The sequence below is a fragment of the Peromyscus maniculatus genome, chromosome 8 (genome assembly GCF_049852395.1).
Source record: "Peromyscus maniculatus bairdii isolate BWxNUB_F1_BW_parent chromosome 8, HU_Pman_BW_mat_3.1, whole genome shotgun sequence".
Taxonomy (NCBI): Eukaryota; Metazoa; Chordata; class Mammalia; order Rodentia; family Cricetidae; genus Peromyscus; species Peromyscus maniculatus.
Genome location: NC_134859.1, coordinates 60,190,712 through 60,207,125, shown reverse-complemented (window position 1 = coordinate 60,207,125; position 16,414 = coordinate 60,190,712). Strand labels below are relative to the sequence as shown.

Genomic DNA, 16,414 nt, shown 5'->3' with positions numbered 1-16,414 from the left:
AGCTCCCGCCTGCTCATGTGCGCGCGGTAATGCCTTGGTCAGCCCTGGGAGCTGCTTCTTCAGCAAGGGCTCACCTTCCCAAGGAGTGATGACTTGCCTATGTGGGTACCCCATGGGCGGTGGTGGGGGGCTCACAGCTGGCTCTCCATGGCTCATTGGTCCTGTTGTGTCTTGTGCCTTCTGGCTGCTCCTTTTCTTACCCTTGTCCCAGTTTAGGGCTTCAAGGTTCTTCAGGAAAGGGCAGAGCCATCTGTAACCCACACACCCGAAGAGTTGCTGCTGCCGCCTGACCTTGAGCAGGCTTCCCCAGGTCCCCAGGTTGCTGCCTGAGTGTGGCCTTTAGTTGAGTCCATGCCTACCATATCTAACTACCTCCTGTGCAGCCCTGGGCCTCTTTCTCCCCAGCCTGGGCCTTTGCTGTGTGTCCACACCTTATGGGAACCTGTGAACTCCATTCGCTCCCTCTTCTTCTCTTCCTTTACACAGGGCCCCGCTGTTCAGTAGGTGCTTTGTAAATGCCTGTCGATAAATGTGTAGTGCTTCCTGACATTTTCTGGGATTGTGGCCGCCCATTTCTGGCATGCTCAGCCTGAGCTGACTTCTTGTAGAAGAAGATGAGGGAGGCATCTCCGTTATTCTCGGACTATGTAATTAAGCTATCAGGTGACATATAGGTTTCTCCCTGGTGCTGCTGGTCTCTGTATCCATGAACCATGGAATTGAATTGGGCTGGGGTTTGCCGTTGGGGAGAGATTCAAGTCACCAAAGGTCCATCATTGTGCTTTGGATCTCTGTGGTGACCTTTGAGGATGAGATGGAAGACCTAGGTCAACTCTGCTGGGTGCTAGTATTCGAGCAATACCTGTCCCATCCTGTAGGGTTCATCAAGAGGGCTTCCTCCACCATACCCTCTCATTCCCGGATCTCCTGCCGCTGCCTTCTCCACACTGTTAGTTCTTTGGGGGTCCTGCCCTTCTTCTACATGGGCCCCAGCATAGCAGGGCGGATGTAAATGCCTGGCTGCTGTGCACACTCATGGTATCTGCCCCCCCCCTCTTCTACCAGGGTAGCAGTGGGGATCTCACATCCAGCCTTCTAGACTCAGGAGCACCCACATCCAAGTTACCCAGATTTTATATTTGTTCCTGCCTCTGTCCACCTCTGCTCTCTGACGGGCTTCCTGCTCCTTCTCCACCAGACTTACTGCTTCCAGTTGGGGCAACAGCCACCATCTATTGTGTTTCTGCTGCACACACCCAGGCAATGTGTTGAGGGCTTTCCAAGCCTTTTTGAAAATGTCAGGCGCGGGAGACTAGCATCACTTCAGATGAGGAAGCTGAGAGGCAGAGAGGGGAAATAAACTGACCACATAGCTAGTCAGTGCTGATGCTGGGAGTCAAGTCCAGGCCTGTCAGACACTCACACTGGTGCTTATGAACTTCCTGTCTCCCTCCCTCAGGGCTGGAGCCTGACTCTCAACTTGTAGTTAGCATGGTCTTTCGAAGACTTCGCTTCCCACCCATGATGATATCCCAGCATGTCTGGATGCTGGAATGAGGGCTGTGTGAGCATGCTGCTGAGTCCTGGGTCTCTGCACGTGGCCCGGCAGGTAGCTGCTACTGCTGCTTCTTCTTCTCCTCCTCCTCCTTCCTCTTCCTCCTCCCTCCCCTTCTTCTTTTTGAGACAGGGTTTCTCTGTGTCGCCCTGACTGTCCTGGAACTTGACCAGGCTGGCCTCAAACTCACAGAGATCCTCCTGCCTCTGCCTCTTGAGTGCTAGGATTAAAGTTGTGCGCCACCACGCCTGACTTCTGGTAGACTTCTTTGAGCATGAACCCTCAGCCTCCACTACATTGTCCCTGCTGTCTGTGCTCTGCCCAGCCTGTCCAGTGACCACATGATTCTCTGCTCCCACGAAGTCTATTCCTGTAGAGGGAACAGGAGTCGAGAGTCAGCTCACCCATTCTGTCTGCTCTGCAGAGGAGTGAGCAAAGACACCAAGAGGTGGAGGGTGCTGTTCCCCGGGACCAGAGCTCAGCTTGACTTCTAAGCCACCTCTCCCTCCCCTGTCTGTTTCTCAGGCTGGGTTCTCTTAGAGCATTTGAATTTTGTTCTCATTTTTAGGCCATCATTTCTGGTCTAGTTGGCTCTGTAGGGTGGGACATGTGACAGGTTGTAGCTCGAACATCTCTCCGAATGCATGACTGAGCTGCAGGTGCTTGAGAGTGCTGACTGTGGGAAAGGAAGGGTCTTGCACCATGTGTGTTCACCACCTCTGCCGCAAAGCAAGGGCACACTCATCACTTGGGGCCTAGTGGACCCAAAGGCAGCTGGAGAGGAAATTAAGCAGCAGGAACCCCCGGCTCCCTTTGGCTTGTTCCTTTTTCACAAATGGAGATGTAATTCATATACCATGAAATTCACCCTTGGAAAGTGTGTGGAGTTCTCCAGGCTTCACGACACTCACAGGGTTGCGCAATCACAACGGCGGTCTAGTTCTAGAACATTTTAACCACTCCTTAGCTGTGCCTCCTTTGCCCTCCTCCTTCAGTATCTTGGCAGCTACTGATCTGCATTTTGGCTTTGGGTTTGCCAGTTCTGGGACCTCTCATGGAAAGGGAGTCATCTAGAGCAGTGGTTCTCAACCATTCTAATGTTGTGACCCTTTAATACAGTTCCTCATGTTGTGGTGACCCCCAACCGTAAAATGATTTTTATTGCTACTTTATAACTGTAATTTTGTTACTGTTATGAATCATAATGTAAATATCTGTGTTTTCTGATGTTCTTAGGTACCCTGGCTGTTCCACCCCCAAGGGGTCATGACCCATAGGCTGAGAACCACTGATCTAGCGTATGTCTCTCTTTGACTGGCTGTTTTCACTTAGCGTTATGTTTTCAGGGTTCATCTGTATGTCCACGCCTCCTTCCTGTTTATGGTGGAACAATATTCCATTTTATAGACCACTTGCATTTGGCCCATCACTCATTGGCCGGGGCACTTGGGTCATTTCTGCCTTTTGCTCCTGTGATTCGTGTTTTACATCCCTTTTTGTTTTGTTTTCTTGAGAAGCAAGTCAAAGCCTACAGCTGTCTGGATTCCTCCAGTTTGGCTAATTTGGAAAGCAGTATAAGTGCCTGTGGGGTGGCTGGGGAGCTGGGGTGGTGGGAGAGGAAGGTTTGTGAGAACTCTGCCAGAGGGAGGCCTTGCACCTGGCCCCAGGGCCATGAGTTACTAGGTGGGTATTTTCTTGCTGTTGATTATTAACCAGTGGGTGGTTATGATCCTGAGAGCAAATCTCCAGGGGCCAGGACTGTTGCTTATTTGAGATGATAGAAATGCTTTTCAAGACATTTAAACAGCCTGGCTCCTTGCTTCTCTTTCTCCACTTGGAGGTTAGATCACCACATTGTTTTATTTATTGATTGATATTTAGCTTTGGAGCCTTTCCTGGGACTCACTCTGTAGACCAGGCTGGCCTTGAACTCACAGAGATCTGCCTGGCTCTTCCTCCCGAGTGCTGGGGTTAAAGATGTGTACTACCACTTCCCGGCAGGGTTTTTAAAAATTTTTTTATTTATTAAGTGCACTCCAGTGCACACACCTCTTTGTGTGTGTGTGTGTGTGTGTGTGTGTGTGTGTGTGTGTGTGTGTGTGCAGGTGGAAGTCAGAGGACAACTTGTGGGAGTCAGTTCTTTCCTTCTACCATGTAGGGGCTTGGAGGTTGAACCCAGGTCATCAGGCTTCTGTGGCTTTGCCCACTGAGCCATCTTGCTGGTCCCAGATCATCATTCTATGAATCACATTGTTGCTACCCTAGTCCAGATTTGTGCAGAGCTTCATTTTCTTATTCCCCAGCATTGCTTTTAGTTCCTCAGAACATCACTACTCCTGTATCTGCAGTTGAAGGCACCGAGGCAGAGAGGCGAGGTCCTGTGGCAGAGGAACAGGAAGGACCAAACTTGAACCCAGGACTCCCTTGATTCTAACTGTAGGACGCTGCATAGTGGTGTGCAAAAGATCGAGTGCTGTTGCAAGAGGCCCAGGTCACAGCCTTTTGAGGGTAGAGACATGGACCCTGGATGCTGAGGCGCCATCGTAGTGACCTCCCAAGGGCCCAGCTTTACCTAGGTGCATCCACTTCTGCTCTAGGACGCTCTGTTCTAATCTGCCTAGACTGCATTTTGCTAAAGCCAGGTGGGGCCTCTTCTGGCCACCCTGCACCCTCCCCTCTGCCCTGGGACCCCCTGTGCTTCTAGGAGCCAGTCTCAGAGTGGAGAAGCTTTAGCCCCTTTGGCTCTGCAGCAGCAGAGATGCTGAGTGGGCAGTGCCCCCGGGTGACCTGCCCGTTCATTGTCTGCAGGCCTCTCTATTTCAGCTGAGAGGAGAATCTTCCTCCTCACCTCCCCCTGCCTTCTCTCCAGCTTCCTCTTCCCTTCTCCTCTCCACCACCTGTCCCTGTCACAAAGCACCTTCCTTTATGTGCTTCCTGGATAAATGTGGGGCTCTGTGTCCTTACAGCGTGTTCGTGTTTGTCTGGGTCAGTGGGAGGGGCAATTTCCCCTCCCAGAATCACGGCACCGTGGATCACAAGAAACCTGTTACTTCTGCTAATGATTTACCTTCTGCTTCTAACAAATGAGAGTGGTCAAGGTTATCCCTGGATAGAATCACACCAGTTTCACCTCCTCATGTGTGATGTGTTTGCTGAGGGAGAGAGAAAGAGCAGGAACTGTACTGCACGTGAAGCTCTCACCTTATCTTATCTTGGTGCCAGCTGGTGGCTAGGTCTGGCCTGGGGGTGGCAATAGCTCGCATGTAAATGTCATTGTCATGAGGGCTGGGGCAGGACAAGGTCGGGCTCAGCTGATCAGAGTAGGGGGTGGGGTCGTGGTCGAAGCTGGGAGTTCACCTTCTTCATTCTGATCTTTCCGTCGCAAGGGCAAGGGTGGAGGTGAGAGCCTGGGCTGTGTTGTTACTTTCCCAGGGCTGCTGGTACCAAGTGCTAGATCTGGCTAGAGGCAACAGACATGTCCTTTCTCAGTTCTGGAAGTTGGGACTCCAACCAGATGTCTGTAGAAACACACTCACTTGGTGACCGTGGGAAGAGTCCTCCGACTCTTCCAGTTCCTGGTGGTTGGTGCAATCTGTAGCATTCCTCCCCGGCAGCCACATCACCTTACCGGCTAAGTCCATCATGCCCTGGTGGAGACGTGGGTCTGTAACTTTACAGTTGCCTTCTCTTCTTACACGGCCACTGGGGGTGGGGGGTGGGGAGCGTGTTAAAGGCCCATCTCGACCACATCTGCAGAGACTCTGTTTTCAAATAAGGCCCCACTCATAGGTGTTGCAGATTGAGATGTCAACAGTTTTTTTTTTTTTTTTTTTTTATTTTTATTTTTAAAGATTTATTTGTGTATACAATGTTCTGTCTGCATGTATGCCTGAAGGCCAGAAGAGGGCGCCAGATCTCATTACAGACGGTTGTGAGCCACCATGTGGATGCTGGGAATTGAACTCAGGACCTCTGAAAGAGCAGTCAGTGCTCTTAACCTCTGAGTCATCTCTCCAGCCTGAGGGGACACAGTTTAACCAACAATAGACATTTAGCTCTTAAATTGGAGGAAGGGATGGAGCCAAGAAGGTGCCAAGAGGGATGGCGAGTGTGCCTCTATTGTGGGTGTACTTGAAGCCATCTATCTACCAAGGCATGGCTGCAAGTTCTCAGTTGAGCCCAGAGCAGCCTATGTTCTCTCATGGGGGATTTGCCTCTTCTCCGTTCTCTGCCAGCCTCCCAGCTCCCAAGGGAGTTGCCCTTATCTTTATCTTGGGGTGCCCGAGTGTGGTATTTCCCACCCTAGACCAACCTTCTTCCTTCTTCCCCTTTCTGGCTCTCAGGGGACAGGCCCATGAGAGGAGCAGTGGCTGTGTGAAAGAGGGATGGGTGGCAGAGGGAGAGGCACAGGGCAGAGGCTGTGCTGGGCCAGCTTCATCAGGAGGCAGGTGAGGGCAGGGCCGAGTTACATATGGAAAAGGAGGCTGGTAGCTTGTGTTGAGAGACAGACAAAGCTCCTGCACTTGTGGTGTGTGTGTGTGTGTGTGTGTGTGTGTGTGTGTGTGTGTGTGTGTACCTGCACATTGCTGAATATTGAATATTGTCCTTTCTGGTTCTTGGGGCCAATAACAGTCTGGACTAGGAGGGAGGAGACTGCTTCCACTTAAATCCTCTTACAGAGATGCAGGAAGAAGTAAGGACACAGGCAGATAGGGGAGAGAAAGGGAGCTGGCTGGGGCGGAGGTTAGTAGAGTCGTGTGGATCCTGAGCCAAGCCAGATGTTCACCAGCCTCCCTGTCTGGCTGCTTAGAGGACAGAGCGGGGGGGCTGGCTGCAAACAAAGCAAAGGTCTCTGTGATAGACAGCATGGCCCTGTCCCTAGCCAGGTTTCTCAAGAAGTGTCATTAGACTGTCTTGGCCTCTGATCTTGGGGAGCCGGTGTGAGACTGTATTTGGGCTCAAGGGTTGGGATTTCTCTCTGGAAAGTTGGGGAGTATGGCTCTAGAGGATGTGGGTTTCCTTCATGAAGCAATCTGGATTGGGGCTGTCCTTACTACTGGCAGGCCATGAGCTGAGAAGAGGTACAGAGTGTTCTCTCCAATGGGGAATGGTGGGTCTTGGTCATTTAACACAGAGATGGGCAATGGGCTGCCTGTTGGTCTTCAGGGTGGGGCTCTTGTGAAGCTAGGAGCTTTAACGGCTCAGTTTGGATCTTTGTAGGCTCTCAGGATTATTGTCTTGATTTTCCATTCCTCCCCTCCAGGGCATATCAGAGTCCCTGGCCCACTGGGGGAATCCCCCATCTCTGCCCAGATGGCCCTGTTGCATAACTCGCTGTGGAGAGTTCTCCTAACCTAAGCAGTCTGCCTGGTGATGGGACAGCAAACAAGCTCTCCCTGGTCACCAGCAAGGGCCAGATGGGAAGTGGGGAGTATGTGAGAGGAGCGTTTCCATGGTGACACAACTCTGTTTAGCTGCCTCAAACCTGGTCCTACCCCACATGGACTAAAATAAGTTTTACCTGCAGCTTCCACAGCAGCAGCCCTGTCCTCCCAAGGTTGGGTCTGTGGCCAGGGTGTGTGTGTATGTGTGTGCGTGTGTGCATGTGTGCAGGCGTGTGTGTGTGTGTGTGTGTGTGTGTGTGTGTGTGTGTGTGTGTGTAGTGCATGTCCAAATGGACAGAAGCGCCCATGGGAAAGTGAATTCCACATGATGACTCCTTCCCCCATCTCCGAGTCTAGGCCTGTGTCTTTTAGAACTGGTAGTTCTGAGACTTTGGGTACATCTGAACCATGTGAGAAGCTAGGTAAAGCAGGTTCTTGGGGTCCATCCTTGGAGATTCTGGCAGGCCCCTGAGGACTCACAGGTCCTGATGGACCAGGGCCTGCTCTTGCCACAGTCCTGCTTTGGATGTTAGTCCATTCCAGTGAAGAAATGCAGTCAACTTCAGTTTTCTGCATCATCCGCTACGTCTTCAGGCTCAGCTACCCCTAGATCTCAGAGGGAAGGTTCAAGACAGCCCTTGTTCACAGCTTCTGTGTCCTTTGGTCTCTTTGCAGGAAGCAGGAGCTGGCCAACAGCTCGGATGTGACCCTCCCAGATCGGCCACTGTCCCCTCCCCTCACTGCACCCCCAACCATGAAGGTAAGAGGCTCAGAGCCAGGAAGTGGGAGGGAGGGGATGCCTGGGAGCATCGTGTGGCCTTGAGCTTGTTTTAGCTTCATGTCCAGCGGCTTTTGTCCCCGTGCGGCCATGGAGGTTCCAACGCTTCGGAAGACCATGTTAAGTCCGGTGGAGTGGGAGAACAGTATGGCTGACATGGCGTCTGTGTCAAGGGGCAGTGAAGAAACAGACCCGGCCGCAGTGGGGTTGGCAGGATGCTGGAGTGAGAAGCCGCGTGGAATGGTGGGATTGAGAACAGGGAGTCCACATGGGATAAAGTAGAGGGGACAGAAGGTGGCTGGGTATTAAAGACTCTGCCATCCAAGATAGGCGGGGCCTAGGAGGGCCCTCTAGGACTTGGAGAGCATTTGAATGCCAGTCTGCCTGTTTTTGATAGGCCCCTCTAAGATGGCTTTGTTACCCCAGTCTCTGTGGGAAAGCTGCCTGTTTTGGAGAGAACTCTTTCTTTGGTTCCAAGCCTAGGACCTCCCCTTCCCAGAAAGGGGACTTTGCCCCGCTTCCATGCCCTTCTGCTTTCGGTCTTCACCTCCAACTTCCATGGGATGACAACCTCACGTTGGCTCAGCTGCGCCTCACCCCCAATGCCCACCTACACACTTTGTTGGGTAAAGACTCCATCTGAGGAGGTCTCCTGTTTCCTGTGTCATCTGAAGGGCCCTCAGGGCCTGTTAGTGTGTCAGTCCCGTGGCTCTGCTCTGAGATGATTCACAAGTAGTAATTGCCATCTCTTCCCTGCTGCTCTGGGAGGCTCCCCTTTTCCCTGACACCCCAAAGACAGCAGATAAACTCCATCCCATGGCATGTATCTACCTCACACTGAGCAGCACGGCATTTGTGAGAATATTGACAATGACAGTTGGGGCAGGCATTCAGAGGCAGGTGGGATGTGGGACAGGGCACCAGATGGATGGCACAACTCTTTTCTTGGTGGGAATGCCTGGGCATCCAAAGCCAGCCTAGTCTGGGATAGTATGTGACCCAACTGCTGGGGTTGGTTGGCTGGCACAGAGGAGGGTGTGCCAGTCTGGGTTTCAGCCCTTCGGTCTGCAGAGTTGGCCGTGGGAAGATTGTCTCTGCTCATGGACAGCAAGAGTTTACAGGGATGATGAGGAAGCCTAGGAGTCAGAGGGTTCTCTTGGCACGCTCCACGTGCATGACTGTTTAATTCATTCAACACCCAGTGTTTATTTGAGAATTGCATTAGTCAGGACTCTTGGTTGCAAGTGACAGAAACACTATTCACTTATGCTTAGGAACTTTCCCAGGAATGGCCTCACCTGGGGGAGTCTGCCTCTCCCCTCTCTCTTCTGTGATGTGTTTCATTCCTCGTTAAGCTCTGCTTCAGTGATGGCAGGATCGTGACGGCATCTCCTCTGAGATAAGTAGCTCTCATGGAAAAAGAATAGCTTTTTGGCCAGTAGTTCTGACAGAGTCCCAGGGAGGAAGCCCACTGGCTAGACAAATGGAATGCTGTGATTGGACAGGCTTGAGTCTCATGACCTACCCCAGGGAAACTGAGAGAAGGACCGGGGTGGTTCCTGGAAGGAAAACGGAAGCACCGCTCTAAGAGGGGGAATGCACACAGAGTGGGCAGGGCCCCTTGCAGGGGCTGCTGAACCCATAGGGCCAGTGCTGGGTGGGTGCTTAGTGACCCAGGGATGAAAAAGATACTGAGCTCTCTTTTTTTCTTGGAGTTCATAGTCCACCCAGGGAGCCAGAAGTTGAGAAAGGAAAGGCAAGGAAGAGGGGTGGACAGTTAGGGGAGGCGAATGTTCCCAGGGGAAGCCCCATATCCCTCAGGGAGGATAAGGGGGCAGGCCTTGAGGAGATTTTATAGAGCGACAGACAGGGCTTCTTGGAGGACATGCCATTTCAGCTGGCCCTGAGAGTTGAGGGAGACCTACATCAAGGTAGAGTCATAGTGGCGTTCGAGACCCTTGCTACTCAAAGTGAGGTAGAGGGACCAGTCACACTCGCAGTATCGGTGAGCCTCTCAGGAATGCTGAGTCTCGGGCCCTGCTTCAGATTGCCCAATGGCACCTGCACCTGGCCAGAGGCACAGAGCAGCTCAGGGATCCCAGAGAGGAGGTGGGAGAAGAGAGAGGAACTGGAAAAGACCATAAGTGCTGGAATATCCTGAGCTAGGGGTGAAGAGTCTAGACCTGAAGGCAGACTCTAGGTCAAGCAGAAGTTTTGCTAAAGATTTTAGATTTTTTTTCCTAATTAAGGTCACTGGAAGGTGTTGTTTTGTTTTTGTTTCCTTTTAGACAAGGTCTTGCTGTGTAACTCAGACTCTTGACCCTTCTGGCTTTGGCCTCCCGAGTGCAGAGATCAGAGGTGTCCACCACCCCTGGCTGTGATGGGACCTGCAAGCATTCACCCTGACTGCTGCGAGGGCCAGAACAGTGTGAACCAGCAGATGTACTGGAGGCTGCTGTTGGAGGACAGGGGAAGAGGGTGGGATTTTCCCCAGGGTACCAGCAGGGTTATTTGGAAGTAGGTGGAGCTCAGAGTTCTCAGGTGATAGGTTGATGAGACAAGGTGATTCGAAGAGAGGAGGCAAGAATGGTCCCGAGGTCTGGAGCGATGCAACTTGGTGCAAGCGTTTTCTGAGGGGGGATAGTTTAGCTGGGAGGAAAAGGGTCAGGTTGTTCATGGTGTGTTCACAGGCTGGGCAGCTGTCTAAGGAGGGTGTGGAGTGGGAAGAGGAGACGTCCTTGGACTGGTATGGTGGAAGAAGCTGCCCACAGACACAGAGGAAAGAGCACTCCGCAGTGAGGGATGGACAGCTGAGCCGGTTGCCAGGGTGAGGCCAAGTGGGATGTGGACTGCACAGAGGAACGCCTGGTGTTTGCTGGGCTATGACTAAGGCCAGTTCTGGAGAGGTGAGGTGACAGCAGATGGCAGTGCTGAGGAGTGAGTGGAGATGCCGAGCGTCAGGGAGTGGAGACGGACCAGACCGTGAGATGGGAGACTCTAGTGTGTGGACCTATTGAAAGCAGAGAGCCAACTGTAGAAGGAGGCTGGGGTGGGGGAGGGAGGAGAAGAGGAAGATGAGGGAGAGGTAGAGAGAGAGAGATATCAAGGAGTCTGTTGTGCTTTGGCTGTTGGAGCTGTGAGTTGTCCGGGAGAGAGCCTCAGGCAGGCCCAGAGCAGGCCCTGAACCATCCTCGGTGAACTCTGTGACTCACAATCAGAAGGCATCCCCTACTTCAGACACCATCTTCTGAAAAACTCTTTAAATTCAGCTCAGGAAGTTCCTAGCCTGTGACTTTTGTGTCCAGACTTCAAAGGCAGGGTCAGCTAGGAAAGGAGGGAGCTGGGCTTGCCCTAAAGATTCTGGGTGGGGATCTTGTATATAGCTGGTCTTGGGGTCTGTTGTCTCTGGTCTCTTTGTGTCTGTCATGGTTTATTCTGCGGCTGTGGTTTGACTCTCTGGCTAGGAAATTTCCCCATTGTATGAAGTTAACTGCTTTCCAGGGATTTAAAACCACAGTGCTCACAGCACACTGATTTGTTCAGCACAGATGGAGAGTTCCAAGGCTGTTCTCATCCATCACTGCTGCTGATCTTTGCTGGTTTGTCCATCCTGCCGGGGACTGAGCTCCTGGATGACCCTTTCTTGGTCTTTAGGGCCCTTGGCTCCTGACTTAGGGTGGTTGAGTTGTTGTGGACAGCCTGAGACCTCCAGGTTGAAGGAATGTGCTCTGGGCCTTGGTCTGAATCTTTACCTTTTTTTTTTTTTAGATTTATTTACTTTTATTAAACATGTATAGGTGTTTTGCCTTCATGTATATCTCTGAGCTATGTGTATACAATGCCCGTGGAGAGCAGAAGAGCAGTTCTGATCTCCTTGGAACTGGAGTTACAGATGGTTGTGAGCGGCCATGTGGGTGCTGGGGGTTGAACCCGGGTCCTCTGGAAGAGCAGTCTTAACCACTGAACCATCTCTCCAGTCCCTGTCTTATATCTAGGAGATCTTTTCTTGCCTCCCTGGTTTTGTTTCTGTTTCCAGGGTGGTATCAGACAGTCACATTTTTATTTTGAGCTTGTTATTCTTTGACAGTTCCACATGCACACGCACACTCCCCCGTTACCTTCTCTTATCCTCACCCCTGCATGCCCCTTGAGCCTTTTTTTCTTTACAGCAAGTCCCTTCTTTCATGTGTTTTTTTTTTGAGACAAGGTCTCTCACTGGCTGAGAGCTTGCCAAGTAAGCCAGGTTGGCCGGCCATAGAGCCCCAGGATATTTTATCTATCCAATAGCTTCGTAGCTTGTCTCTGGCTCCCCAGAGTTAAGGTTAAAAGTGCCCACTGCCACACCTGGCTTTAACTTTGTTTATTTATTTAGTTTTTTTTTTGGTGTGTGTGTGTGTGTGTGTGTGCGCGCACACCATCTCAAGTATGGGGGTCAGAGAACAACTTGTAGGGGTTGATTCTCTTATTCTACTATCTGGGCCCCAGGAATTGAATTCAGGTCGTTAGGTTTGGCAGCAAGCGCCTTTTCCTGATGAGCCATAGCTGTTGGCCCCACGCCTGGCTTTTTTAATGGGTTCTGGGCATTGAACTCAAGTCCTGATGCCACACGCAGCTCCTTTCCTGACTGAACCATCTCCCCAGCCCCTTGAATCCGTCTTCTGCCACCCAAGCAGGTGCCTGGGAAGAGAGGCGCTCACCTGGATCCCTTGGTCGTGTGACTCAAATGCAGAATACTCCTTTGGTTGATGAGCTTGGGTCAGGAATTGGTGATCCATTTCCTTTACAGATAGGTGGAGTTCCAGACTGGTCCCTCTCTCCCACTAGGCCGCTTGTTTCCCTCGGGGATTTCCTACCTCCAATATGAAGCTGAGAAAAAGCTGAGCAGATGGGCTGAAACAGGAGCCCAGTTCCCAGCCAGAGCCCAAGCCGAGGATGGGCAGGGTAGGCTAGGCATGGGGTGGGGACTGGCTGCCTGGCTGTGCCGTGGATTGCTGCCAGGGCTTTATTCTTCCAGTTTGATTTTTACATCCACAAGGACCGGTAGGCATTCAGCAGACCCCACAGTGTGCCTGGCTTTGTACGGGTCCCCATGGACCACCCAGAAGCATTGGTCCTTGACCCTCAAAGAGCCTCCACCGGGGACCTTAACTTAGCAGAGGAAGCCATATGGCTCAGCATGTGACACGCTCACAGATTAAAAGTGGCTTCTCACTGGGGAGGAGAGGAGAGGAGGAGCTGGAGATGAAGGAGATGAAGGCCCTGGGAAGCAAGGTTGGGCTGCCCCCTGGGGAAGGAATTAGGGCTGACCCTCAGGTTCTCTTGAAGAATGTCCTAGACATTGCGAATGTCCTAGAAGCATCTCCTAGATGTTGATTTCTCCGGGGCTTGAGCTGACTATGACCTGAACTGCCAGAGTTGTTTTTGGAGTCCCAGATAGGTTGGTCGGATGGCTGGTGACCCTTCTTTAGCTTTCCAAGTCCTCCTCATGCAAGTCTGAGACAGTCCAGGTCAGATGTTCTTTGTAGACGAAGGTGATGGAAGCTGGGGCTCCCCTGAGAGAGGTGCAGACAGTTTGTCCCTATGTTGTGCCTTCAGGGTCTTATCCCCGAGGCCACTAATCCCTTCTCTCATTCTCCCTCAGTGGTAGGGAGGCAGCTGCACAAGCTTTGTAAGTGTGAAGGGAGTGGACATTGGAGGACCCTCTCGGCATCCCTTTGGGCTGAGGCTCCAGCTCACCTTTTTTCTGTGCTCAACCTCTCCCTCCTCAACTCATCACACTGATCCATGGCCAGTCCATCTCTCTTCTTTGTCCCTGGTGCCAGCCCCCAGTCCTATTTATTATTATTGTTGTTGTTATTATTACCGAGCAATACGCTGTCATATGAAGACATCACAATTGGTTTGCTTTTGTTCCAATCGAGGGACAACTGAATTGTTTTTGGTTTAGGCTATACTAATAGACAAAAACTCTGACTGCTGTAGTATAATTTTGTTTGGACTTGTATTTTTTTTCCTCTTAGATTATTCAGGGAATAGAATCACTACATCCAAGAGCCGGTGAACATTTTATTGTTTCTCTTTGAGTCCTGAGTCTCATTCTGTAGGCCAGTCTGGCCTTAAACTCACAACTGTCTGCCTCCCTTAGTCTCCTGAGGGCTGAGGTTACAGGTATGTGCCATCATACCTGGCCTGACTCTTTACCTTTATTTTATTATTATTTCTTTCTTTGGGTGCTTGTGCATGCTAGGTGAGTGTTCTACCTCTGAGCTACATCCCCAGCCCTGAATCTTTAACGTCATACAAAAGTGACAGATTGCCATTGGTTGCACCATGGTGCACGTCGTCAGCAGTGCCATTAGGTCCTGGCTGCTCTCTATTTTTGTCAATATTGACCACTGTCAATCTTGAGTGTTTTAGCCACCTCAGTGGGTGTGTATTGGCAGCCCACTGTGGTTTAATTTGTATATTTTCCTAATGACTGATGATGTTGAGTCCAATGGAGATCCACGTCTGCTTATGTTGTGTGTGGTTTGATGTCAGGGCTTAGTTCACTGAACCTCATACAGGCATCCCAGTGTTCCAGCATCATCTGTCGAGAAGACGTCTTCCCCCCGTTGAATTGCTTGGATGTCTTGGTCAAGACATCTGTTGGCCATAGGTGTGCACCCGTGTGTTGAGGAGCATCTCTGCTGGCCATGGCACTTCTTTATCTGAGGAGTTGAGAGCACATGACGCCACCCTCTTCCCTGTGTATGTATCAGTCAGTCACTGATCGTGTTGATTGTGGGGCTCTTTCCTGAGAGCTTCCACGTGGCTTCAGAATCCTGTCCAGCCAAGCTCTGTGGAAAGCTCCCATAATCATTTGGAGCTGTCACTGGAGAGGAATCACTTTAGGCACCTCTGCCAGAAATAGTCCCAGGAGGCTGTGCTGTTTGTTGAAGGTCCTGAAGCTGCTTAGTAGCAAGCCTGTGGCGTGCTCCAGAGCCCGTGTCCTAACTACCACCCCACACTACCCTAACCATTAGCCACACTATCGCTGTTAGGGAGTCTTTTGAGCAAGCGCATAGGCTCCCTGACTCCGTCTCTTTCCCTCCATCACGGGGCAGCAGACACCCGCAGGAACGGTGGGTGTGTATTGGCAGCTCATTGAGTAGCAATGATGTAATCCATGACACAGCAGGTGCCGTGACGATGGTGATTGATGACAGTGACAGCTTGTGTGATGTTCTTATCTCTGAGAAACAGACCATCACTGCTTCTCTTTATGGAACCCAGAGCCACTAGCTTGTGGGAGCTTTGCCTATTTCCATTATCTTTGGACCCTTGACCTTCTGATGGGTGGCCCTAGAGAGGAGCCCTGCTTTTGAGAAGTCATTCATGGAGACTGTCTTGGGGTTTCTATAGCTGTGATAAAACAGCATAACCAAAAGCAACTTGGGGATGGAAGGATGTAGTTGAGCTTACAGGTCCACATCACAGTCTACTGCCAAGGGAAGTCAGGGCAGAAACTCAAACAGGACAGAAACCTGGAGGCAGGAGCTGATGCAGAGGCCATGGAGGGGTGCTGCTCATCAGCTTGCTCCTCATGGCTGTCCAGCCTGCTTTCTTATAGCAGCTTTAGCAGGAGTTCTAGTGCAGGTAGTTCCTATGGGCACAGGAAGGGCCTTCAAGCAGCCCAGGGGTGGCACCACCCACAATGGGCTGGGCCCTTCCACATCATTTATCAACAAGCTATTTGGTGGGAGCATTTTCACAATTGAGTTTCTCTTTAAGAATGACTGCGTGGTCAAGGTGACATAAAAACTAACCAGTACAGAGACTGTGTTACAGGCCTTGGCCAAGATCTCCAGGCCTCCAGCACCCTGTACCCTCTCTGAGTGGGTGGGTCAAGACAGCAGGGCTCCCTGAATTGTCTCTCTGGGGACCTCTTTCCCCTCTCCTTGGATTTTGCAGCCCAGCCCCGTTTCCACACCTTCACACTGGTCCCGTGATCCCCCACTGGTGTGGATGCCAATCCAGTCCGTGTGACCTGGTCCTCAAGGGGCCTCTCCAAAGTGATCAGACCCATAAAGTGGTAAACTTCACCGTTTCTGGAGTCTGTCTGCCTGAGATGAAGGGCTTTGAGCTGGGTGAGTTTTCTGAGCCACGCCTCCCTCATTTGTGGAGTAGGGACAGGAAGAGTCCCCACGTGGTGGGTCTCTGGAGCTTGTCATTGGTTGAAATTCTGTGCATTTATCATTCAGAACGCATGTGTGGCTTGTGCTCTTCAATGTCATTATTGTTCCTGCAAAACAATTTCTGAAGGGTGACACTTTGTTTCTAAGATAGCAGTGCTTTGGGCTAGGGCTAGGGTTCAGTTAAGGTTAGGGTTAAGTTAGGGTTAGGGTTAAGGTTAGGGTTAGGGTTAAGTTTAGGACTATTGTTAGGGCTGGTGTTAGGAAAGGATGCACACCTTATTTCTTCTTTTGCTACCTCGTTTTTTTCTGAGGACTTCAGGTTCTCCGCCTTGGTGAGCATCCGCATTAGTGGGGCCTGGTACTATGGGAGCGTCTTTCTCAGACATAAATTGTTACCTGTTAAGTGCAGATAATCATGGGATGCTTGGAAGAGGATAAACGTAAGGAACCAGCTCAGCCCACCTGGCAGGACTGGAGGTATGGTGTTCGGGAAGCTTCCACCTGGACTCTTGAATTCTTA

General features: G+C 51.3%; 1 protein-coding gene across 11 annotated transcripts in view; it reads left to right on the top strand.

The window, feature by feature from the left end:
- Rap1gap2 (RAP1 GTPase activating protein 2) overlaps positions 1–16,414 on the top strand; it is a 227,712-nt gene that overhangs the window by 116,862 nt on the left and 94,436 nt on the right. For all 11 annotated transcript variants that reach the window (XM_015996156.3, XM_042282377.2, XM_042282379.2 and 8 more), the window contains one exon: positions 7,615–7,699. In XM_015996156.3, the coding sequence (XP_015851642.1) occupies positions 7,615–7,699 (85 nt within the window). The remainder of the gene's footprint in view (positions 1–7,614; positions 7,700–16,414) is intronic.